Source organism: Liolophura sinensis, chromosome 6 (genome assembly GCF_032854445.1).
Source record: "Liolophura sinensis isolate JHLJ2023 chromosome 6, CUHK_Ljap_v2, whole genome shotgun sequence".
Lineage (NCBI taxonomy): Eukaryota > Metazoa > Mollusca > Polyplacophora > Chitonida > Chitonidae > Liolophura > Liolophura sinensis.
Window position 1 is genome coordinate 53,883,038 of NC_088300.1, and position 26,923 is coordinate 53,909,960.

General features: G+C 39.8%; 1 protein-coding gene across 1 annotated transcript in view; it reads left to right on the forward strand.

Moving 5' to 3' along the window:
* The first annotated feature begins 2,170 nt into the window (after positions 1–2,170).
* The window catches only part of LOC135468957 (elevenin-like), a 29,421-nt gene continuing 4,668 nt past the window's right edge, over positions 2,171–26,923 (forward strand). The window contains exons 1-2 of the mRNA XM_064747450.1: positions 2,171–2,593; positions 20,184–20,281. Coding sequence (XP_064603520.1) covers positions 20,190–20,281 — 92 coding nt within the window. The 5' untranslated portion in view covers positions 2,171–2,593; positions 20,184–20,189. The remainder of the gene's footprint in view (positions 2,594–20,183; positions 20,282–26,923) is intronic.

A 26,923-nucleotide genomic window follows, 5' to 3' on the forward strand; every position in this document is an offset into this window, starting at 1 on the left:
AAAAGGTTAAGGCAGAATTTCTGATCTCACCGCGACTTTCTCTCGCGGAGAATCGCTCACTTCTGAATACTTTTTCACTTTCTTTAGGTTTGTAGGTCCGTTTTCACAATATTAATAAATATTTCATGATACTACGTCAGGAAACTATACTTTCACAGGTTTTCCCCGACTGAATTTGCTGACATTATCGGTACTGTATCACCACAACAGGTAAGAACAGCTGACATTCACTGGCGGATGTATATTGTATCCGCAGTAATGCGTCAATGTGATCAGGCCCAGAGCAAGTGACGAGTACGTGAAGAGAACGCCCGGAGAAGACACAGAGTACGCCCACACAACGTGAAATCACACACCCAGTTTGCTTTTGGGCGAGGGCGGTACTGTACAGCTTCCTCTTTTAAGGTGTTAGGTGTGACCCAATCCAGGGTTGAGCCTAGATCTATCGCCCCGAAGCGAACGCTCTACCAACTGAACCATCGGGGCAACCGCGAGAGAAGACTTAAATACACTGCTGGTGAAGAGAGAAAAGTGTGAACCCTAGTGGTAATGAAGTGAGAAAAGTGAGAATCACACTGGCAGCACAGTGAAAGAAGTGCGAACTACACTGCCACTATATTGAGAGAACTGTGAGTGTGTCCTATTTGCTGAACCGTTGTGTCTATGTTAGAAGCGTTACTGTTGAGATTTTTTCTTTCCATCATTAACTCATAGAACTGATGGGACACCTTTTACACCACACTAGTTTTTGCTATATTAAGGGCTCATGTTCGCCGGTATGTTATGGTTATCCCGCAAGAAAGGAACAATCCCGCCTCGTTGAGTGAATGACCCATATTAAAAGATAGATGTAAAAAATTTGACCGACCGACTGACCGACAAACCGACAGACAAGCAGCCTGACGTATAGAACTGCTTGTCGCAGCTAAAATTAATTTCAACATCAATGCAATTTAATCATCTAGGCTAACAACAGTATTTTTGTACAGGGCCTTACAACTATTAATATCATGTGAATCCCTTAAGGAAAGTAGTTGGTAATTATAACACCCCTAGTACAGCTAAGAGTGTGTGTTTTTATCAGGTTAACACGTTCATAGTTAAAAGCTTCTGGCAATCTAGCAGAAATGTGCCAATAAGGTGTGCACAATGAAAACCGTAATTATTGCGTAAATTAATTAAACGCACGGCTGTGTAGTGAAAAAAAAAACAACGATAAACGAGGTCGGATAAGTTAACCAAGCAATGCATGCTGCAGTCAATTCCTTGAACACCATGACATTTAGAAGAGCCGCATAGGAAATTCATTATACAATGTCCTATCCCGAAGATCACAGACAAAGAGCAGCAAAGGTATGTCTTATTTTAAGTAACATTGTTTTTATCCTCACTACACATATACAAAGGACACGATCTGTAAATTATACTGACCTATAAATAAAAGTGTTAGCTAGGTCTACATCCAGTGTAAAAAAGGCCACAGGGCGTCACTTCTGAAAGTCAAAAGAAACTATCACATGGATTATTCCGGTAAGTTGTCATTTTTCAATGTTATTTTTTTATATTAAATTAACTGATATGATTAAGTTGAGGGAAATGGAAAAATTGAACAGGTCAAATGCCGTAAATCTATGCTGGAGGTGTTCTATACTGTCATGGTTTTGATCAAATTGGTTTTGACTCCACAATTATAGCACTCATATAAACAAAAATTAATAGAACGCAGAAAGAGTAAATTCAGCAGAAGTCCAACTGGCACTGGTATCCAAATTTACATCCACACTGTTCTTTTTGGAGTCTTTGTCACAATCGTTTATCCATAATCATATACCAGCGTTACATAAGTTGTTTAAATTTTTGGCCTTTTTATTCTCCTCCGTACACTTTATTCTAAACGCCATGATTCACGAAACAGTCCGGTGTATCTCTGGAAGGTTTAATGCTCAGTGGTACACAACAAACACCATCAGTGGAATTGGGGACGTGAAACGGCACGATTAAATGGACAAGCAGCTTTGTTGCAACACCGTGCGGAGCGAGAGCCGTGGTTTGTGGGAGGAAGCAGAGCGTTACACGTCTAATATAAATGGTGGAGAGAGGAGGATACTGGGTAGTTCGCAGTAACGATCCACACAGCTTCACAGCCTTGGCGACAGTCTGGTACACTAGTCCCTCCGCGGCGAGCAGCAACCCCACGACTCGGTGATCTGAAGACGAGCGAAGTAAGGTATAACAGGGCAGGTCAATGTGTAGTGGGACGTTCTTACCAATATCAGAACAGTGAAGCACCAGGGAGTTTCAAAGTTGCTTTCAGACCTGCGAAAGAAAGTTTAATTTTGTTAGCACATTTTGAACCCGGTTTGTAATTTTGTGTCGTAATTTTTTGTTCCCCGCATTGGATGAAAAGATAATCCAGAAACAAAAGTTTTTCCAGTTCGGATACGGATTCACGGAGATATTTTCAAGACTAAGCAGAAGATAAACGTTGTGGTTCTTGTTTGGAGGATACTCTGTTTTTAACACACAAACAACTCTATAGACTGGTCAGAGAAGTAGTGGTGCTCTCGGGCCCATTCTACATTAGGAAGTGAAGGTAAGAAACTCTCATTACTATATGTAGAGGGTGTACCTATTATTAAGATAACCAAATGAAATCAGTTCTATCACATGAAGTAACGAATGCAGACATTTATCACAGAACTTATTAAGAAGAGACATTGATAAGTGACATTCGCTAAATGATAATGTGGAATCAATGTGGAAATGCCTTTACTTCGTATTGTGACATTAGACAGAGTATTAAACGAATCCTATTTGTCATTTTCAATGATCCAGAGAGTTCGTAATAAAGTATGGTGGGCTGGTGTCGTTGCAACTTTTACGAGGATGAAAAAACTTATTTTGTAATGTAATTTATGACTGTATTTCCACTGCCTATAAAACCCGTTAAGCCTAACCCGGGGCTTTCGATTGTGTGTTCTCAATTTCTCGCTTTGCGAGTGGGTTGCTAGTGATAGAGAGAAGTTAGAAAATTTCTCGGTTATTTTATTCCTTCATGATTCATAGCACACTTTTGCTAGGATTATGTGCATTAGACCATTATTATACCCCCAGCACTGCCGTGATCATGTACGAGGAGTTTATAATGGAGGATGCCATTCTTTAAAATCGTGGCTCCTGACAGAATTCACACTGTTCTGTACAGCAGGACGCCTATACGTCATTAATTGATTTACAACTTAAACGTCACAAAAGACACGAAAATTCCCGGAAAGAGTGAAAAAATGAAACAGGTTGTATTTACTTTCTAACAGTAAGGGCTCAAACCTTCTAAAATATCCACTTTGTAGTTTATTCCAGGTAAACATTATTTCTGTTTAATCCTAACATCCGATTTACATTGTTACACATACTGATGCCCTGCGGTTTACTTTAGCTAAGACTAGGAAAAACCTAACTGAGCCATAATCTAGAATTACACTCATAAAATACACCCATTCTTAAATTAAGCTAAATTTATTGCATCCTTACAGAGACAAAAAATTGTTAGAACGAAGTATTATTTACTCTTTACTCTAATGGAACTGTTCGGTTCTTATTTTTCTACTTGCAGTAATTTAAATTTGGTTCAAACACAGTTTCAGTGCGGGATGTCCGTAAACATCGCTGATGCTCTTACCTTTTTTTTACTATAAAGAACGCATCGCTATTCCAAGTTATTTCCATACACTGGAACTCATTGTTGATAGCCATATGGCTTAAGCCAAACCTTTATTGTGAAAGATTGTAACAATCTGTACACCCCATTTGGGTTGTCAGTACCACTGCATGTGACGATACACGTTCAAATGCGAGCAAACTGATCGAATGTCTAAAATATCATCAATTTTTTTATGTGATTGTGTTGCCATCAGCAGTCAAACCATGATACTCTGACACAAACAGTTGTTGTTTTATATTTTACTACAATCATTGCGCTTTCAGCAATAAGAAAGTTTTTCTGTGGTCCACTTTCACACTATCCGCCTGAATCATCTCAGTAACAATGTGTTAAAGCGGTTTACCATCAGGACAATTGGGCTATGTTCAAGTGGCCTCAGAACATATATATGGCGATATAGCACACAAACACACCTCCTCATTATATCGATTTATTAGTTTCAGGATTGCAAAAGAAACTATCTGGGCTATTCTGCTAACTTCCATTGATGTCAGTCCAAAGTCATGGCTTTTCAAATAACCACCTTTTACACCACCAACAGTGACGTGTAAAATAGCCTTCGTAGGTGTCGATCTTTCTTTCTTCAAGTGTACTACATTCTACTGGCTAACAAGACTGTTAAAGTTTATTATTCGAACCCCAAACATAGAAAAACATGATCTTTTAACAGGTTGGAGGAGGATTCAAACAATATAATGAAATTGGTTTTTCGAACAATTGGATTCTGGAATCTTAATACAAAATTAGGCTCTACGTGGCACACGAGGAAATATAAGGAAAAGTCACAAGAAGAGGGTTTAAAGGGATACAGAATCGATTCCGACTGACTTATGTGAGAGATAGGCAAGTCCAGGCTATGCCTTGCCTAAGCTGAATTTCATGTATGGTACATTTATTCAAGCATGACCAAGGCTGCAAGATTTAACACTGGAAATCAGCCAATCAGCATCGATTCTCTTTCCCTTTAAGGAGTTTCAGAATAAGTAATTAAATTTGTTAATCGTCTATCTATAAGTGGCAAGCAGTTACATTTATGAAATGCTACCTTTCTATTCCATTCGATTCCATTTTCATCAATGGAGACTGAATTATTCTTTCTCCATGCATGGACTTTCTTTTGACAAGCCTTAGCTACAAGTGTGATCCCCGATTTCTAAAGCTACAGAAGTGATTCCAACGTAAAAACAAAACTCCTACATTCCGACATTCTTTGAACTCATTTCAGACGTTCTGTATCTGGCCTCACTGCGCTAGTTGTTATCAACGCCGTGTGCAACGTTGTCTCTGCAATCCTTCACGCTAACGCTTTCATGCAATTCCTTAACTTAGTGTATCACAACGCTCGTCAACAGCTGGTAACAGAAACAGTTTAGCCTTACGTCTTCTATCACAGCGCTCGTCAACAGCTGGTAACAGAAACAATTTAGCCTTACGTCTTCTATCACAGCGCTCGTCAACAGCTGGTAACAGAAACAATTTAGCCTTATGGCTGCTATCACAATGCCCGTCAACAGTTGGTAACAGGAACAGTTTAGCCTCACGGCTGCTATCTCAGCGCCCGTCAACAGCTGGTAACAGAAACAGTTTAGCCTCACGTCTTCTATCACAGCGCTCGTCAACAGCTGGTAACAGAAACAGTTTAGCCTCACGGCTGCTACGACAATGCACGTCAACAGATGGTAACAGAAACAGTTTAGCCTCACGGCTGTTATCTCAACGCTCGTCAACAGCTGGTAACAGAAACAGTTTAGCCTCACGACTGTTATCTCAACGCTCGTCAAGAGCTGGTAACAGAAACAGTTTAGCCTCACGTCTTCTATCACAGCGCTCGTCAACAGCTGGTAACAGAAGCAGTTTAGCCTCACGGCTGCTATCTCAGCGCCCGTCAACAGCTGGTAACAGAAACAGTTTAGCCTCACGTCTTCTATCTCAGCGCTCCTCAACAGCTGGTAACAGAAACAGTTTAGCCTTACGTCTTCTATCACAGCGCTCATCAACAGCTGGTAACAGAAACAGTTTAGCCTTACGGCTGCTACGACAATGCTCGTCAACACCTGGTAACAGAAACAGTTTAGCCCCACGGCTGTTATCTCAACGCTCGTCAACAGCTGGTAACAGAAACAGTTTAGCCTCACGTCTTCTATCACAGCGCTCGTCAACAGCTGGTAACAGAAGCAGTTTAGCCTCACGTCTTCTATCAGAGCGCTCGTCAACAGCTGATAAAAGAAACAATTTGGCCTCACGTCTTCTATCACAACGCTCGTCAACAGTTGGTAACAAGCAGTTTAGCCTCACGCCTTCAATCACAGCGCTCGTCAACAGCTGGTAACAGAAACGGTTTAGCCTCACGGCTGCTATCTCAACGCTCGTCAACAGCTGGTATCAGAAACAGTTTAGCCTCACGGCTTCAGTCACAGCGCTCGCCAACAGCTGGTAACAGAAACAGTTTAGCCTCACGTCTTCTATCACAACGCTCGTCAGGAGCTGGTAACAGAAGCAGTTTAGCCTCACGTCTTCAATCACAGCGCCCGTCAAGAGCTGGTAACAGAAACAGTTTAGCCTTACGTCTTCTATCACAGCGCTCGTCAACAGCTGGTAACAGAAACAGTTTAGCCTTACGGCTGTTATCTCAAGGCTCGTCAACAGCTGGTAACAGAAGCAGGTTTTTATTATAGCTACCTTTGAAAGAGATTTTCAAAGAACAACATTGACATTACAATTCCATCACACTTCCGCGAAAACCCAACACAGATTTTAATGAATCAAGATCAGACTTCACGCCTCTCATTCTCTCCTCTCATAAACATTCATGTCGGCGTTTTTTTCCTCCAGCTTATGATTTGTTCACGTGATCACAGATTATTACAAGTGCCTCGAATTAGCAAGGTGTTTGCCAGAACCCGAATGCATATTTTGGTCTGGAGTTATCCAAGCGATGTTTTTCTGATCATTTCCTAATCGATATAATGCAGCATTTTGAGCCACGTTCAGTGCTGCTCTATTTTATTCTATACTTTGATTTCTTCAGCCTTTTGAAGTGCCATCTTTAATGACTTGCAAACGTCTGTGTTTCTCTGACTTACTACATATATATCCGAACATGTCTGTTCACTAATCTTGTTTTTTGTACGTCATTTCCATTTCCATATTTGGTTAATATGCTGACCTCGAGTTCTTTGGTAGATCAGTTAAACACTTTAGAAAATCCGCTAGGCTGTTCCCAACAGCAGAGATTCCTTCATATGTTCGAAAGTAAATGCTGAAGACAAAAACAGAGGTTAATAGAAAGATATCAGTTTGGGCCTAAAGTATTAATAACCATCCTAGTTCAATGGAATGGGGGTTAAGTAAGGTGGGTATGAAATCACCATTGTTGCTTTTTATTTAATGAGACTATTGTTTGGAAACACTGAAATATTTACTGTAGGCAATATGCATATTCATTTGGTCTCCGATTCGATGTAGTCGTATACATCGACAGATTGTATATTGTTTGCTTCACCTACACGCTAGTCACTTGATTATCATCGATGAGGTATATGATTGTTGCCAGACCACGCCCACTAATGTGTTCCTCCTGGGTGAAAAGGGCATCTGACGATTAAACCCCCGCTTAGTATAAACCTTTCTAATTAATGACAGATCATTGGCGAACTAATTCTCATCTGTCTTCTGAATTGTTGGTTCGTCGGTGTGGTCATTCTCTCCGAGCAGACGGTGACAGATTCAGTCAGCTGGCCACGTGTTTCTCTCCTTCACCTACATCTCCCACGAGACTGACGCGGCACATCTGCGCTATCATCACTTGATTTGCTGTCATTACCGGTCTGCTCAGCTCCGAATGACCATGGCTCTGTAGCCGATTGTGTATGATCTGTGTACGTAATGTACCACTGACTCCAATATTGCTTCGATTTTCGACATGTGGCATAATGACTTTAAAGTGTTAATAACAAGCTCTACAAGCAGGGGGTAGTAACGAATTATAATGATTATGCATGCATCGGCTGAAATGAATTCCACCACTCACTGTTAGTGAATAAAGTTCATGACTGTATCAAGAGGTGTTTACCACAGTGCATGCTGGGAAATCTCATTCGCGTTCTTAAGCTGGTGGAAACTTAATGTCATCTAGAATCAGTCATATATACAAGTAGCCAAATAATAAATTGGTAACAGACAGTCTAATAACATTGATTTAACTAGCACTGAATCGTTGGGGGTGTATATCAGCCTTTCATTTACCTATGTTTATATGAACATCTATGGCAACTATGGAAGCCGATAGAGGACCATTCGCAAACTCGTTACCTGAACCTTTCTAATACAAGGTGAGGTAGAGATGTAGCGAAATGTCCTCTATCGGCATCCACAAACAGTATTACTTTGAAAAAAATATTCTCAGACGAGAAAAAAACTCTTGGTTTTTTTCTTGGTTCTTGTTGACCGCATGGTGATTTTTTACGATTGTATGTAGGCGAAAACACAGTCCCAATGCATTGGTACCGCCATGTCCGCATGAAAAAGATCAGGTAGTTGTAGCCCGATCTCATTGTATGACTGTTAGCAGGGCTTTATAACCCTAATTTTTTTACGTCTAGTCTTGTAATTTAGTCCTAGAAGTCTGTTGACTAATAAGCTGTTCAAATTAAATCAGCAATGTAAAGAATTTCCTTCTCATTGGCTAACGTACCACATATCTAGTCATAGGTGCCAATAAGTAGTGACACTTAGGACACTCTTGTATTATGTTTACATTCTGGCTTTGAGCAACTGTTTCTCTATCTTCGTATTTATAAAACGTCTTCAATTTATGTTTATTCATGTGGGAGGTAAATTGTTACACATAGTGTATATGACATGTTTGTTTGTATTAATTTACAAATTTAATTCTTTGCACTACTTCTATGATGGTATTCAGGTTTACAGATGAAAGAAGGTATATCATATATACTGATTTTGGGAATATTGTTGGGAATGTTGTTTTGGGAATATTGATCTGGAACGTCCATTTTGGTTGACGAATGTCTATTCTAACGCCTAGATTACATGCCTCAAGGGAAGTCTTTAAACCTCATCAAGAAGCATTTCCAAAAGGAACGTGATTTAAACACGTGGCCTTACTTTTAAATGACTCATAGTCTCCCACGAAAGCTGCCTTCGAGAAATGTTCTAGAAATATCTGTCTTCTGTTTGTATATTCGACATGGGTGATGTGTTGGTCTGTACAGGAATCAAGGCCGGCATGTTGGACACGACATCAGCATACATTCTCCCAATTTTTTCCTTGCCTTTTGACTTATTACGGTAAAACTTCGTGTAGCGCCTGACGATTTGTATATGCATGTCTGATGCGACGCCCAGATTTAACATTGCCTGATCTGATTGGACGAGCCTTGCCATCCGATTCCCGTAGAAAACGCAAGTTTCGGATTCCATTCTGGTGTCTTAGAAAGAAAGTAACAAATAATTCAAATACAATCTTCTTGGACGTTTATATGTTATAGATACAACAGTAATCTGATCTCGAGTAGTTTTTATGACAAAAGACAAAATGCGAATTATAACTAGACGAGCTATCCCTTCTCAGATAGCAGTACTCGAGAGGATCCTACTCACTTACCGCCTTTGTGGTCTGTTGTGAATCACGTTTTGACTCCAGCCTTCGCCACTAAACCCATGAGTCTCGAGAGACTCTTTTTCAAGAGTCCCTCTCATTTTGTAAGTAACAGTTTTCTTAACCCATGTTTTATGAGTATTTTCTGAAAGCACAATCATACATTTTATCACATTCAAGATTAATTCAACGTGATCATCATCATCATCAAAAACCAGAATAAAACCCTCAGAATAGAGATCAGAACGTATCCCGAGGACATATTTCACCGATTATCTTTGATCAATTATCAACAGTTCACTGTCGTCTATGTTTCTGATTATTACACTTGGCTCTACGTTTATTTGTTATTCTTTTATGACTTCTGGTTTTCTACGAAAATGTTGTATTGCTTCCAACCCCGTTTGGAGTTTGGAGATGATTGTTGTTGTCCATACGGCAAAAGTTTACATACCCAGGAACATTGAGTATTACATCTGGTATCAAACATGACTTCTGTCTTGTCATGATATATGCTCTGATTTCCAGTATATGTATGCTTATATGTAACATTAGATACACAGACATTCGTTAGTAATGTGTTAAACAACAATCAATCTCTAGGACTTTTCTTTGCCCTTGAAACATGTATAGTTAATGTCAGATTCGCGTTACTTGATCACATTACGCAAGTAAAGCACAAAGAATTTTATTCAGACCGAAAAATGAAGGTGTAGAAAAAGTTGTTTGAGGTCACTGGTGAAATAAACCCGGCAGAAAAGGTATTTCAGCGAGATTTGAGCCTAATTGCTGTACCTTAATCACCTTCTTCTGGCCACCCACCTGTCAACACTTAGATGGGGATTATACTTAACAAGTATGCAGAGACTGCATTTAGTTGCCCGCTACAGTGAAAATGCCTTCAGCATTCAACAATGTTGTGACGGCAAAGCGTTCATTGCTTCTCCTTCCCAGCACAACACACATAATGACCATGGAATCATTACGCCCATATGCGCTCCAGTCGCTTGATGCCGGATGTATCAGACGGCGTTCAAACGTAAATACAAACGTGCCCAACAAAGTACGTGTACAGCGGGTTGAAAAGCCCCATCTTTTCTAAACGATCTGTGAAGAGCTAAGTATGCACAATGCAAGTGGAAATATTTCAGTATTTCTAAATGTTACAAGTTAATCTCCACTTTTCTCCGGAAAGACCACATGCTAATTGGCCGTTTTCTTTATGTCATATGTACATAGAACCTAAAGATAGTTGTTCTTGGCGAACCGTCTGAAGTATCACGAAGTATCAAGTATCAAATGGCTTTTATCTTAGATGGACACTAGCCAATGACTCACAAATTCTAACGCGACGTTTGGAAAAGACAGCTATTTCGCTGCTCCTGCATTCTTTCATATACGTCATTGTCAGATGTACATTCTCCACGACACGGTTAGATGTTTTGTATTCTCCAGTCAAAATCCGCTCACTGTTTAATCGTCAAATAACTACAGTGTATGTTAAACCAAATATTGACAGAGTAGGCAGTTTCGTTGGTATAAGCGATTCTTTCTGCGTTTAAAAATTGTTTATTGCTGCTGGACATTCCCACTTACAACTGGAGAGAGTTGTACGAATTATGAGTACTATTTTGACGGAATTGGTGTTACTGTTATCGGGAACATTTAGCTATTCAAACTAATTCAAACTGTACCGATTTGTATGCAGAACGAAGCTACTGAAAAAACATTTTCTTCACAGTATGGTATGTTAATGATATATGACCAGTGTATACCCTAGGGGTGAATCAAACATGCCCACTTCCGCTCCAAAATGACACTGGCCACACAGATAGTGCCAATTCTGACATAATTAATATCCCATTCTTATAGATAGCAAAATACCGAAATGTAGTTATGTGATGAAGTTCAGATTTGCCGCAAGCCTGATTAACCAAGGTCACGCCAAAAAACCTCCAGTACTCTCCTTGCAGTATTTGCTGTTCCTTATTATAGTTGTGTGCAAAATGTTTTAAAGGAATAGACCTCTCAAAATCGAAGCAGGCATCACTAAATAGACCATTTAAAACTATGCATAAATATACTTTCGTTAGTTTTTTTTTTTTACATTTTGTGAATAGAGTTAAAGGCACTCAAACATTCGACTTCTAAGGTAGGCTCTATGGACCATATCATCAGGTGGTAGGAACTCTGACGTTATAGGAAGTTTATCCAACTCTAATCACGACACTGAATGTTGGAATGACTCTTTTTACCCATGAGTCAAAGATTACTGAAATAATGTTCCCAAAAATTCCTTCCTTCTAGTGAACATCAGGAAAAAATGGTGATGTGACGTCAGAGTTCCTAGATACCGCCAGTATGGCTCATAAAGCCCACCATTGTATTCAAATATTTGAATGTCTTTCAACACTCTTAAAAGTATTTTTCAGTTATCGTTACGATGAACTTTTCTTCATATTTTGACTTTCTTTGACTTTTGTTATACAAGCATCAATAGGTTTCTCCCTGCAAGTAACAAGTGTGAGGATGACAAATGCATGGATGTTGATACGATCTTTTAGTTATTGACCTGGGCGATGATTACAACGGGGTTGACAGGTGGCATGGACATGTTACCCTGTCGAGTAGATATAGACTTTATATGGTATTAAAAGCTACCGATAATCCAGTCTTTCCTGGAATGGAAAACATGTGTTTTCAGTGGTACCAATTTCCTAGAAACCCCTTAATTCTAATTGATGAACCTCCATGTCAGAAGTTGTAGGCCAACAATTAAGCTGAGAACATCTTCGAAAGAATAATGGATCTACCATATTTAGAGGGAAGCCGCTCTGTTCGTGGCGTGATGCTTTCAGGTAAGGCAGGTTTCACCCATGATATCGGCTGTGCAACTATGCCCCACGAGCCAGATAACTGATGTTTGAACCCCTCATTGGACATTTCAGGGTGGTAAACACAGCCTACATAACACTGAGACTTCTGTCAATTAATGTCAGAATGCTGGCTGTTATTTGTCTCTACAATGATAAGCTACAAGTATTTTCTGCGAAGATGCTAATAATTATTTTCTTCATCCATTGAAAGAAATATTTTAAGACAGCTTTATAGGATACCAAAATCCATGAGTCCTGCCAATGTTGATAAACCATGAAACCCAAAGCTTTTTGTTCACAATGGAGAGATCTTTTTCTACCATGCGCATGTTGACGGGGTCCAACGCCTGAAACCCGATCTTACCGTCAAGGTTGTGCCACCGAGGTCTCTGAAGGTGAGAGATTAAATGTCAGTCATGTTCTGACGGGATAATCAGTAACCCCGAACAAAGAGAGACAAGTCATTAGTACCTGTATATCACAAGCCAATGATGTGGTCTACCTTTTCAGTCCATTCCTAGGGGCCTTTGTGAGATAGCGAGGAGACAATTAGATTAATACACTTGATAAATAGCCAATTCCAATTCACTGTAAGCACCTTACGCGGTATATCTTGTGCCAGTGTGTCTTACACGTACATCTCTATCCAAATACCTTTTGCAGACAGCATGGACTATTCGACGATGAAGTATAAACTTGGCTAGTGTCAGATATAATATTTCACCATCCTGGCTTTATTACCGACAGAGACTTAGCAATGGTTCTTAAGGTTCTCCACGCTTTAACGAAATAAGGCGCACTTTTCGCACTAACACTTTCGTGTCAGCTGACACGAGAGCAAGGTTGAATATCCCTCTGTGACTCTGTGTGAACTCTCTTCATCATCGTTGTTTTCATCATCGTCAGTTCTGTCTAACGCTGTGACCAATACTTGTCAGTAGGTAATTCAGATACCTGACAGGGTGGTGATTGTCTCCTTCCCACATATTTTACGTATGGCAATAAACATTCATTAAATAAATAAATTATATCTGTATGGTTTCATCTTTATTTAAAGCCATCATTCCTGTTACATTTATTACGGAAATCAATGTGTATTTGACTTTTGAACCCGTGACGGTATAAATTGCGATTCAGACGAATGCCTGCGCTGTAGTATAATTATGCTATGTACATAAATTTCAGTTATGCTCACGAGCACCAGCTAAATGTTTAATGCAGCATGCGAGTTTTAGCACATGCCCACAGAGCAAATGCTGGATTTCTGGGAAAAATTACCGAGGAGGATTAGAGTGGATAATTCTCCGCAGACATTGACTGAGACATCTTTAACATAAAAAGAAAAGACAGAAAGATTTGACTGGCGCAGAAAGTATGCAGGAGCGCGCGTAATTAGATTCAATTCCCGTCTCTAACCTAGAAAGCAGACCATCATTTATAGGTGATTTAAGGAATTGTTATACCTTTTCATACTGAAGAAGAAGTTTTGTGATATCTTTTAAATGTCAGGATTATTATTTTTAATGTAAAACTTTCTTGTAGATTACGAAACCTTATTATTTGTTCATGTACAATGTCAAACAGAGTGTCTGATGCGAAACTTTAAAGCATTATCGGTAAATTCCATCATACTGAGAGGGAGTAAAGACGGGACCATGAATCCATCTGCTTTTCTTTCACACACCATGGAGGTGTGCATGGTCATTGCGGTGGTCCTTTTCTCCTCAAACAGCCTGGTCGGCAGTCCCGGTCGTTCAACTCTCTGTCTGCTGTGGAAGGGCAGTTCAGACATCGGAATTTATGGCTCAGCGAGTTATAGACCCGCGTCTTTTAACCATGTACAATTGGCCAGAGTGTGCGAGTCAACACCGCCTTGGTGTTCCACCCACACAAGGGCCACGCTGATAAAGCTCCTGTTTATAATAAATGACCGGAAGATAATGGATATCGCCCTTGATTTCTGATAAACGCCAGGCATTTCCTGAGGATATGAAACTTAATATCAAATTTCTCGACTGTAAAGAGCGAGGAGTTCTAAATAATCGTCACTTGTCCAGCTTCTGGTACATTGCCTCGTCCAGACAATTGCCTCTTATAGCTGCGTAAAACTAAATGGAAATCTTAAAACATCTGTTCCGATATATTAATAGCACATGGACTAGTAGAGAGCAAATATTCCAGGTATGAGATCTTATTGGATTAATATCGCCTCCACCAAAAATATCATTACATCTGTATTCTTTCTAACCGCGACACCATGCTTGTTTACCTGCTTACCATAAATCGTAATCATGATAGGCAAGAGAACCAGCTACCACTTTACCAAAGCTTCTTAGTTTTTATCTACATTCCGCATTGTTGTTCTTGTTTTGGTTTTTCTTTTCTTTGGGGGTAAGGGGAGAGTCTTCTTGTTTTTTGATCTTGGGAAGCATACTTGAAATGAGAATATGTTGCACCAAAGAATATGTTCCACCAAAGAAGCAAGAAAGCAGTCGAAGCAGTAACAAAGGCCACTCACAGTTTTGTGAAGAAACCTTGGGTTTAAATTTGAAATTCTGACATGAAAAGAACCTTTCAGAAACTAATTAGACTCATGAAATCCTTATCTATTTATATTATTTTGCATTTTTATCACGAAATCTTGTAATTTTATTCTTTTTCTTTACCGAAAATTATAGCTGTGTGTCATGAAATAATTGGTTTCAACTGGAAAACAAACTTATCTTTTGTCAACGGTTAATACATTGCCAGTATCATTACGTACAGTTTTCGTTTGCTTGAAATGTAAGTAGTATTACTGTCAGCACAATGGGTTTTGCGCAATACACATGTAGTTAATACATACATCTGTCTAAATGGAACGAGGCAAAAGGTTCGACATGTACATATCACTCGTAGTGTGATAGGGTGTTCTAACTAATTACTTAAATAGTAAATAAAGCTGGTAGCATGTAAGAGAAAAGCAGTCATCAATTTTCAGTGAATGTCGATGAAATGAACACAGATAAGTATCTGTGTTCATTTCATTGACATTCACTGAAAATTGATGACTATCAATTCAACCATTAGCCCCGAGTTATAAACGGGAGTAAATAAAACTATGGCACATATCGTCATTGATTCTGCGCCTTCTGCCCTAACATGCAAATTTTTATTTTAGTCAGAATTTCTTGTTAATTTGGCTCTGAAGTCAGATGAGTTTAGGACATGAGAAATAAATCAGAAAACATGAAGTCGATCACGGGTAGGAATGGCGCAGAGTTTTTTTGATTTTTTGTTTTTCTTTGATTTTGTAGCATCGTGAAATCGGTGGGTATATGATTTGAAGTAAAGATATTAAGTACATGTATTTTTCATGTACCTGTTTTCTATTAGGCATTCACTTGGCACATTCTGAGGGATGGTACAATTTGTAGAATGTCATCTGATCGCCTCATGTCTAAGAAGCACCATGCAGGAAGATCAGCTGAGAAGGGTAACGAGACCGGGTGGTTTTGTGATTGGCTTTGCGATTATTGACCTGGAATGTCCAATTTGGTTGACCGCTGGTATACGAATGTCTGTTTGACGCATATATCCGTTTCGAGTTGGGATTAGTTATTTGCTAGTAGGCCGATGTAATTTTATGGCATGAAGAGTTTATGTTATAGAGGTTAATTGCCAGAAAGACGTATGTTGATATATGTCTACGTTATTTACTGTTTGACTTTTTAACTGCATACAAGAAATGGCAATAGTAGATCTGCCTATAGTGTTTCACAGGTTATGTGTAACCAGATACCAGTTATCACACTGCCATAGCTGTTTTGCCTTTTATTCACTTGGCCGTATACGTTTTATTTGTACTGAGTTATCCATACGTTCAGGGCATATCGGTACCGATGAGGCGGAATCTGATCAAACACGTTAGCTTTTCACACACAGTCTGTATTGACTGAGACAGAGTAGCTGTGGCAGGTATCGCTTCCGTGTCACCAGGTGATAAAGCCAATGATATTCACCCTTAGGCTTACAGTTATTAACTGTTTATGGTCCACAAATCATGGGTGACAGAAATTCACGATGCACAAATGACAAGTTTACGAATAGAAACTTTTGTATGATAATTGGCCGGGGATTGTTGGAAGCGACTGTGTAGACTCGAATATGGCGTTGTGAGTTGGAATTGCCGGTTTACACACAATCACTTTGACACTGTTTTCAACGCAAACATCTACCGGATATTCAACGCTCTCATTTGTGTGCACAGTAAATATTTTTCGATTCTCCCTGGAGAGAGGTAGTTGACAGATGCTCACCGCAAATGCAGTTGTCATTCCACAGAAATGGAGCCGTAACGAGGACTATTACATTTCAGTCAGGGTCATGTTTGTTCTGTTTATTGATAATCTTAGTTTAGCCGACAGACGGATTAATTAATCCTCGTCCACTTTCCGGACTCCCGTTGCGGTCCACTTTTAAAAACAGCCGGGCGCCGCTAAAACGCGCATTTATCATTAGTTCCGAACTCGGACAGCAGTTCGTGACGCATATTTGCTCAGTGGAGTGCTGATCATTACATTGATGACGTAGCCGCCCCGAAGCTGAAGGCCCAAATGTGTCAAAAGACAGGGGATATGGCCAGGGTGTTGATTGATTGATTACTTTGGATAAATGCTGCAAACATGGGCTGTACCATAATGGAGTGAAATACATGTACATAGTATTATCGGTAGACTATCTATATAATATACAAGCAGCGGTATACGCTGTTTTGTACAAGCAGACATCTTGGCGTCACTTCCGTCGGATGTTTGCTCCTCGATGGATCGCTGTTATAAGGACCATCCCGGTTAATATTCTAACGACTGATTTTAAACCAGTCAGTAACACCTCTCACCGCTGTAACTATATATGTCTGCCAAAAACACAGCGAATAGCAGTCTCTTGTCATGTAGGTAGTAATATAAAATGTACCATTAAGTTGAAGTCGATGCTCCAGACTTTAGAGTGAAGTCAATTTTCAAACCTTAACATTGATATCCCGAGGACAATCGGCGGGCGACGAGGCCTAATGGCATCTGCCGGATGTTCCCTAGCCCTGAGGCCTTAGACGTTTGACAGTAGTGGCCAATTACTCAATTACAAACCTAGCTCTCTGTTAGTATAAAATAGAGCTTACCTAATTGCACAACAGAGATAATCCGATAATCCGAAGAAATAACGTTACAATAGATATTGAAAATATCAAAGTTTAAATCAGTGAATTTAAGTATAGGCCAACGATTGTTAATATTATAATTCCACTCCCTGAGTAGACTAAAAATCTGGCTTTTAGATGGATTCCCGATGCATAACAGATCTCCATTGTCTAAGGATTAGTGTGGGTAAATTACAGGATAGTTCATTGCCACTGCGTTTGTCGCCTCCCATAAACATTACCACTGCTTGTAAATGTTAGTATACTTCTATTATTCTACCACTCCAATTTAATAACGCCTGTAGTAGGAATAACAATGCCGTCAAAGCATTCTGTCAAAGCTACTTAATCCATTGTTAAATTATCACACCAAAACTAACAGTTCAATCATAAGTAATTATTATAAGCATGCTAAGCAATATATTATAATAGAAATCAATATATATGAAATTGTCTTGAGGAGCTGAAATGGAGATTAGTCAGCACGAATGATTATGGTCAAACGTTAGGGTGCGCAACATGTTCAATGTCAAATGACCTGTTTCAGTTGCAGACAAATGGCGGTGAGAACTGGCAAGAACTGGAAACAGTTTTACAGTTTCCAATACGCTAGATATCAACATGCCAATATGCCCATGTTTGTAGGCTTGTTTATATCCTATATTTAAAGCATGATTGAAAGTGAAATCCTCCCGATGTGTCGTGACAGCTTCAGTTGTTTGTCATGCCGTTGATGTGTTAGATTTTGCTTTGAGTTTATCAGAACCACTTGATGGGAGGTGCATGTACCCCAGGATGATACGGAAAAAAACGTATCTCCTTACATAGGGCATTATTTAGAGCAAAACGAAAATATAAAGTTCCTGCCGAGGATATTGATTCACCTTTCCTTTCTTGAATAATTAAAAGTTGCTATATTCCGCTATGGAGAAGTTTCACGAAACCCACAATACGTAGAACTATTTTGACAACCGTGTACAAAGTTGTCAAAATAGTCCTATGTGTTTTGATTTTGGTTAAAAGATGCTGATTATTTATTATTGTCGTACCTTCTGTACAAAACAAAACTGCTTTAGGGAACAACGCTTTCAATCATCGAATAACAATATCCCAGTGAAGCCTGAGGTTTAATACATAAATGGTTGGATGACTTGACGACTTGAAACTTATTGCCGGCCTATACGTACGGATGAGCAATGATGAGAACTGTCCGTTCAAACATACTTCCATGTGCTTCGTGTTAATACTAAAGTATACCTAAATTTCTTATATGACCATGTCCGTTAACACTCACTTCTTTTATTATACGAAGCAACATTTGCGGCACTGTGATAATTTAAAGCCATTCACCACGTCTCGACTCACATGATATGATATTCAATTTTCAATCAGTACTTTACCACTTTAACCAAACCTTTAGAAACCTTTTCTGTATACATTAGTTGTCATTTAAAATCCCATATATGCGAGTTTATGTAAATAATTTCAGAACGTCTTTAAAGTAATGAATGAGCTGATGAAATAGTTCAATATCACGGAGACCAGGTGTTGTTTGTTGTTTGATGACACAGGAGCCTCTCACCAACGCGGTCGCTATGAGTTCCAGCCTAGCTCACGCTGGCTTCACCCCCCTTCCCCCCCCCCCCCCCCCCCCAAGCTGTACATGAGAGGGTCTGCCAGGAACCCCGGTTTGCTTCCGCCATAATGCCGTACGGCAGTAGGCCACCGAAGCGGCCCTCTGACTAGAACATGAACAAGATTGAATATATCGATATGTTAAAAAACGCATTCCCTATACTGAATAATGAAGAGTCAAAGTAAGGAAATATCTGTTAATCGGCTACATATAATCAGATATGTGTTAGCAATGAACTTTTCACACTCTACACGGGTTATTTCCACAGGCTTATCGCTTGACTATGGTGTTGTAGTAACAAAGCAGGTAAATAATCCAGCTTTGAATCATTGGATTACACTGGCGTGCGCATTTTTGTTATAACAAATTCAATCTATGACTTTTGCTCACTTTAGATTATGTGAAGTCACTAAAAACATTATCTGGTGTTATAAACTCTATTTGAATCAATATCTAACTGTGAGAGAAGACATGTCTGGGAATTTATACCTCTGGTGATCTTCATATTGTTAAGGTGAGAAAGAGACTTGGCAGATTCTTTTCAATCCCAGCCTCGAAAACGGAATACTCCATATGCCCATCCTCTGTTATATACAGGACGTATTGGCGTCAATAAATGGCAAAGCTGTTTGAGTTGTCTTACATGAAGTTCGCATGAGATTACATACCTTCCACCAAAATGGTATACACGTTGAGTGCGGCCTGCTGGTGAAATGTGTCCCACGTAAGACAGTTCGTAAGTTACATGCCAAAGGTTCGAAATTTTCCCCGGTCACGTATAAAATTGAACACGGTTATATAAGCGGTTATTATCGAATCGTATTATTAGATGGATCTAAACAAATGAATAACGTGAATGTTATGTTAACATGAGTTAGAGCAAACAATAGGAAACCATTTGATGACTGGCTAAACCGCGTTATATGCAATGATTGTTGTTAATGCAATTCGCCAATTCGCTAAACCTGAATACTGTCTGAAGATCACATTGTACAGAAAGGTTTTGTTTGAAGCATATGTTATACATATCCTTATGGACAGAACTGCGGGTAAAACAATATTGCTTGCCTCTATTTGTGTTTCAAATGAGTTAGTTCTTACGTTATTCTTGTTAGTGTTTGTATTTTTGAAACTATGTTTATGTTTGTTTTCAGATCAGCATGTCGAAGATAGCCGATGTCGCAGTTGCCTTTGCTCTCGTCATTTTGTTGTCGTCATACACAGGGGCCAGGAGACGGCGAGTTGACTGCACGTGAGTAATGTCAACGTCTTTTGTGTTTAGCGCAGTCTTAGGGGTAGAATCAAAAGCCCATTACCTAGAAGTATGCAACTTTCCTGTAGCTAGTCTCCACGGCACTTTACACTTTTGTTCCATCTCTAAAACACCATGTAACGTATGTGCGCAGCCATGTATTTTTTTCTTTTTCTATTGCACAGCTAACGTTTCAGAAACGGCTGATGCATGGTGGGATTCAAACGCGTTGTGTTGAAATAGATTTTAAAAAATTACGACAAAACGGAAAGTTTTGTAAAAGGACAACAGTGTCCTTCGTGGAAATTGTTTTAGAGTTGCTTGGAAATATGAAAATAGTCAAAAAAATATTACAAAACAAATAGTCAAAAAGAAATATAAAAATAGTCAATAGTTTCCTAACTGCATACCAACAATGAACAAAAAAAAAAATCCTAGTTATTAAATACGGAGTTTCGGTTTTAATGTGTGGTCAGTCCGTATCAGCCGTTTACAGTTAGATTTCCCATGATTCACTTTATAATTTCCACCTAAGAGGTTGGCAAATTTCTCCAGCAGGTGGCACAAGCTTCTACAGATGACGTAACATATGTACTGTGCCGTGGAGGCTAGCTATAGGGAGTGAGTGCTTGGGGTTTAACGCCGCACTTAACAATTTTTCAGTCATATGACGACGAAGGAATCCTTAAAGTGCATGTAATGTGCCTTCTTGTTGCAGGAAGGATTTTCACCGCTCTTTTATCTAGTGCTGCTTCACTACTTCACCGAAGGCAAGTAAGCACCCCGCCAGAGCCTTTATACTGATACATCGTTGCAATCCCACCATACTGATACATCGTTGCAATCCCACCATACTGATACATCGTTGCAATCCCACCATACTGATACATCGTTGCAATCCCACCATGCATCTGTCGTTGCACTATCCCCTTAATACCGAAAGAAGTTTACAACTTCCTCTTTTAAGGTCTTAGGTTTGACTCGACCCAGGACTGACCCTGGATCTACCGCTCCCGATGTGGACGCTCTATCGCTCCCGAAGTGGGCGCTCTACCAACTGTGCTATCGGGGCCGGTTGCTAGCTATAGGGAAGTTGCATACTTCTAGGTAATGGACATGTGGTACTATGTACTACGACAGGCCCCAGTGGCTTAGTTGTTGGAGCGTCTGCATTGGGAGAGGGAGACCCAGGGTTAATTCTGGGTCGGGTCACTCCTAAGGCCTTAAATGAGGAAGTTGTAGCTTCCTTGCTTGGCCTCCAACATTAAGGGAATAGCTCAACGACTGGTTGGCTTCTCTAAAACACATTAAGGAAATAGCGCAACGACTGGTTGGCTTGGCTGGGGCGGCTAAATTACTTGCGTTCGGTATCGTCTCAGTGAAACAACGCTAAACGGATAAAAGAAATCCGTTCTGCAACAAGGAGGCACATTACATGCACTCTAAGGATTCCTTCGTCGTCATGTGACTGAAAAATTGTTAAGTACGACGTTAAACCCAAAGCACTCACGCACTCACTATGTATTACGGAGTACTACGAGAAAGAGATGTTGTCCATGATAACAGGCCACATATCGGGTGGGCATAATAAATGGACCGTACTTTGACACTCAATATCTCCGAAACCCTCTAACGTCAGCTTCTAAAATTCTGTTAGATTTCTGTTCATGGGACCAAAATCAGAATAGAGTCAAAAACGTATGCTCCGGACATTTCAAAATAATGTTCTACCTTGTTTTACTTGAAAAGGTGATCAACTACTTGTCCGCCGCAAAGAAAACCATCTTGATTCAGCAAAACTTCTGCCAATCTGGCAGAAGGGTTTCTCTGACACTAGAGCCAGACAGTTTTTCCACACGACACTTGATTGACGCGTGTCAAACAAGTGCAGCGTGCACTCTACTCATGACACCTGACAGGTGATGCAGTGTGGGTCAACGTGCGTTTATGAGGCTTTGTTTTCATTTTAACCCTGTGTACAGGCTACTCATGTTATGACCTTGAAAATTAGTCAGTATATTAACAAAAACATGCCATTTGAATGTCTAAAGTTTGAAATGGTTTGAACGAAGGATAATGGAGCAATGCAGCATCAAAGTACGGCCCATTTTTTATGCCCACCCGATTTATAGTGTGGTTTATATCTAACTTTGGGCCGTACGTCGGAAGTTTTGCCACCTAAGGATGGTCGTGGCTTTCCCCCGGGCTCTGGCCGGTTTCCTCCCACCATAATGCTGGCTGTCGTCGCATAAGTGAAATATCCTTTAGTACAGCGTAAAACACCAGTCAAATAAATCAATCAAATCTAACTCTGGGTAGCTAAGCATGGGATTTATTAAGATGCAGGGGCCTCCTTGGCTCAGTTGGTTAGCGCGCTAGCACAGCGCAATGACCCAGGAGCCTCTCACCAATGCGGTCGTTGTGAGTTCAAGTCCAGCTCATGCTGGCTTCCTCTCCAGCCGTAAGTGGGAAGGTCTGACAGCAACCTGCGGATGGTCGTGGGTTTCCCCGGGCCCTGCCCCGTTTTATCCCACCATAATGCTGTATAAGTGAAATATTCTTGAGTACGGCGTAAAACACCAATAAAATAAATAAATCAAATAAATATTAAGATGCAAACTTGCACAGTTGCGATGATTACTTTTCATTAGGAAGGTCAGTAATTTTGATGAGGAAGCGTAAACTTTTCAATAGTATTTGAATTTTCACATCTTTTGGAAGCCTTGGAAGGCTAATGAGCGGTATATTATCTGTGAATCTCTATTGATAAGAGTTACTTTACCTATAACTCGAAACATATCAGCCTCGGGAAAGAAACACAGTGAATAATGTGTTAGTTGCAAGCTCCCTTGTGTTCAGAACGAAAACAAAGAGACTTTTTCCTCAGTCCTTCATGGTGAAGTTGTCTTAAACTGGGATTTGAGATCACGTAGTTTGGACAGTTTACTACCAAATGTTTTAGCGATATGGCGTTCGAGGCACCGCGCGCAACTACACCAAATGAACTGAGGAGAGGTTGACCAAGGGCTCAGTGCTGCATGATAGCTCCTGATCTGACAATGCAAATGTGATATCCGCGATGAGACACCCTGCTGTTACATCAGCAGCAATATGATGACGTTTCATGAGGATATACTCGCACGCTACAACATGGTTGTGTCTATAAAGGGTCCCCTCTATACTTTATTGAAAACTTTAGTGGTACTCGACTCCCCAAGGAAATGAATTCGTTGATTATAATAACACTACATGATATAGATTACTCTGATCATCAGAGGGTGGAATGCATATTGCTATCCTTCATTATCCTCAGACGAAGAGATCCACGGAGCAGATCGCCGATTAGAAACCACATTATACCGAGTTAACTATCTTGTCAATACAATCTTTTCGTGGTTAATAAACGGTCTTAAATAATTAAATGCTAGGTCGATTTTTTCTATATTCTACGGCTTGGTTTTTGTCCGAATGTGTTTTTTGGTCATGCGCTAATACATCGTGATTCTGACAATGATCTAAAACGTACATTAGGTATGTTCTTGGTTTAGTTTAAGATACAGATTGAGTAAATGCGTAAACATTATTTGGCAACGAATGATTCAAGTTTCACTTCATTATACAAGCATGTTATAACTTTGATCTACATCTAGGCATTACGCTAGAGGGAGAGAAATAAAATTTGTTCGTTGGCATATGTAGACAAGAGTCTTATGTGCAATTAAATTATATACATGGAACTGGAAGAAAAAATTGACCAGACAACATACAGAAAGGTCCATGAAGGTAATGGCGACATAGCAGTGTAACCATAAAGTAATGGAATTAATGAAGACACTATTTTTACTAAGGTACCTGATATTTTTCTCCGAAAGGCTAGTTATATATGGAGCTAACTGGTGAATCCACCAGTTAGATTGGATTATAGGTTTGAGACTATTCTACTGACGCATTGTGTTCGCCCAGAATTCCCACAGTCTTTGAACCATTTGCTTGAAATTGACTAGGTGCACTTAACCATCGTCTCAAACTATTGTCTTTAGGGTCAAGATGGACTTGCTTGAAAAGGTTTATGGTCAGTAGTGTATCAGTGAGACACCATTGAAACGACAGCTTTGTTTTCTGGCCCCGACCATGTGGAAGATCTCTGGATACAGGCCTCTCGACAAACGTGGCGTGCTATAAGGTGGCTTTGATGTATGGTTGAGGTCACTTCTGACTAGCTCTATCGTATCTACCCGCTCGGACCACGATGTTGATCGCACTAAAGACAACAGGCTACAGTCAATTGGCAGAACTAACGAGATTCATTATGCCTTGTCGACAAGTGTCGCTTTTGTCCGTGGGCAGGCAGTCTCATTGGCTCACGTGTTCCTTTGATGGAAGTCCACTATGACAAATTTCTTGTCTTTCAATTGAATTTCTCTAAATCGGATTGTAAGTAAATGACCCGGCCATCTGCCACCAACCACCCAGCCGGCCTTTGCCGACTCGAGTAATAACTTACATGTGAGAAGGAAACGAGCGTAAAGGCCCTAGAGCAATCCCTCCTAGCGAGTTCTATATGATATTTTAATCTTTGTATTTACCATAATGTTTATATGGCACCACCAAACATTCTTGTACTTATTTTGGAACATAATAGTAAAGCTCATAGAGCCATCAATGCATCGCCATTTGCAGATGCTGGGAAAACATTTCACACAGACCTCCCTACACAGCCTAATTCGATTTTCAATCTGAAAGCTGGACGCCTTTTGTTTTCGCTCGGAGAATTATAAAATTTTTTTGGATGGTGCTTTTTGTCGTTTTTCTAGAAAATTGCAAGTCACAGCTATTTGAAATTTGGCAGCAAAATTCCAGCTGATTTTAATCTTTTATGGTTTTAAAGTGTGTTTTTTTAGATCACTTGGTTTGGCGGCCATATTAGATTTCGAACAAACATTTGAACGTCGTCTGTTCCAACAAGAACCAACACACGGATTCTTCTATTAAAAATTTGCACTAACAATACTACTTACATAAAGCTAGAAGAAGACGTTAAAATTATTTAAAGACTTTAGAAGCTCGCCATTGGTCGTTTACATTACTTTGGCATTTTTTTTTAAGTCGTCCAAATATGAAAACCAATTTGCCTATTCTCAGCAGCAGAGTTTTGTTATCATTTAACCACACCTAGGTGAATATGTGGTGTAATTTCCCATGCAGTCCAAACAACATGAATAAATGCAAGCCTTAGACAATTCATATGTCACCTAAACTAGAATACAGAGCATTTTTCTGTTGCATAAAAGACAGATGGTTAGGTGTTATCTACGTGTTGATTGAAAATCACATACTCCACAAACAATAGTAGATTCAAATACATGTTTTACAACAAAAGGCGTCTTTGCTTTTTTTTTTTCGTTTCTACCAACTTTTCTGGTGTCATGTTAGCTAATTTTTGCTAAATATGGCTTTCCATCCACTAGACTATGAACAGTTAATGATTCAAGTACATTCTTTACAGCAGGCTTCTTTGTTTTTTTTTTTTTGTAATTTGCAGTTTTCTTGTGTCATGTAGGCTAATGTTTTCTTGTTGTGGTTTTCCATATTCGAAACTTGGGGAAAATATTGTAGATGAATAAATGGCCATATGTGCGACAAAGTATAACTTAGAGTATCTTATAGGGAATTTATCTTATTAAGATGTACACACTATGTAGTTTTCGCGAAATAAAGTTGAAAAAGATGTGTTTTTACTGAATTTGTTTTTGTACTCGAGTGTGGAAAAGCTAGACCGTTGAATGTGTCAACGTTTGTGGCAGCAACTAATTCGCTTCCAATCCTCGCTGAAGAGAAAAAAAAGAAACAGCCATTGAGGTAATCCGTCTGGAAATCTAGACCGGTCTGCTTTATTGAACAGTTTAACACCTGGCTAGTTTGCCATGTAACGTATCGCATTTGATTAGGTTTTAATGCCATTCCCGTTCTCTCCATCCGCTACCATTAGTATAACGGCGTCTTAAAGCAGTCATAAAAAGACGACCTCGGTTTTATACTTCAGACTTGCGGGAAGTTGCGCCCTTCAAATCTGTCACGTGACCGTACTCTAATGCGCGGTCTTAGGTATTCGTCACCATTATATATTGCACATCAGCCAACGCGCCTTTCACAAGAACAATTTCTGTTCGCTAGCAGACGACCATTGCAGTCCGTTGCGGATTTCCGAGAACCACGTGACTGGAAATCCGTGGACAGCCTAGTATGAAATTTCAGATTTATTGGCGGCTAAACGACTCAGCTAATTGGACGATGAGAGTCCGTGAATAGGTGATATCCACTAAGGCACTCCAGACTGTCGTCAGTGAACAAGAGTTGAGATAAATAAATACAAGTACGATGACAGCTGGCATGCAAAAGCTTTTGTAGTAACTGCTCAAAGCAAATGTGACAGATCGCGGGTATCGTTAAAAGCGGTAATTACGCACAGGACTATGACAATATCAGAGACACTAAGCTCTCTCTTACCGTGGCTAATAATTAAAAAGGCGGAAGTCATATCTCGATATACACCTGATTCTCTCCAACACGAGCTTTCGTCGGGCTCCAAGGATAATCTAATAATAATAGCGACAGGAGATTCGGGGTTACCCTATTCAAAAC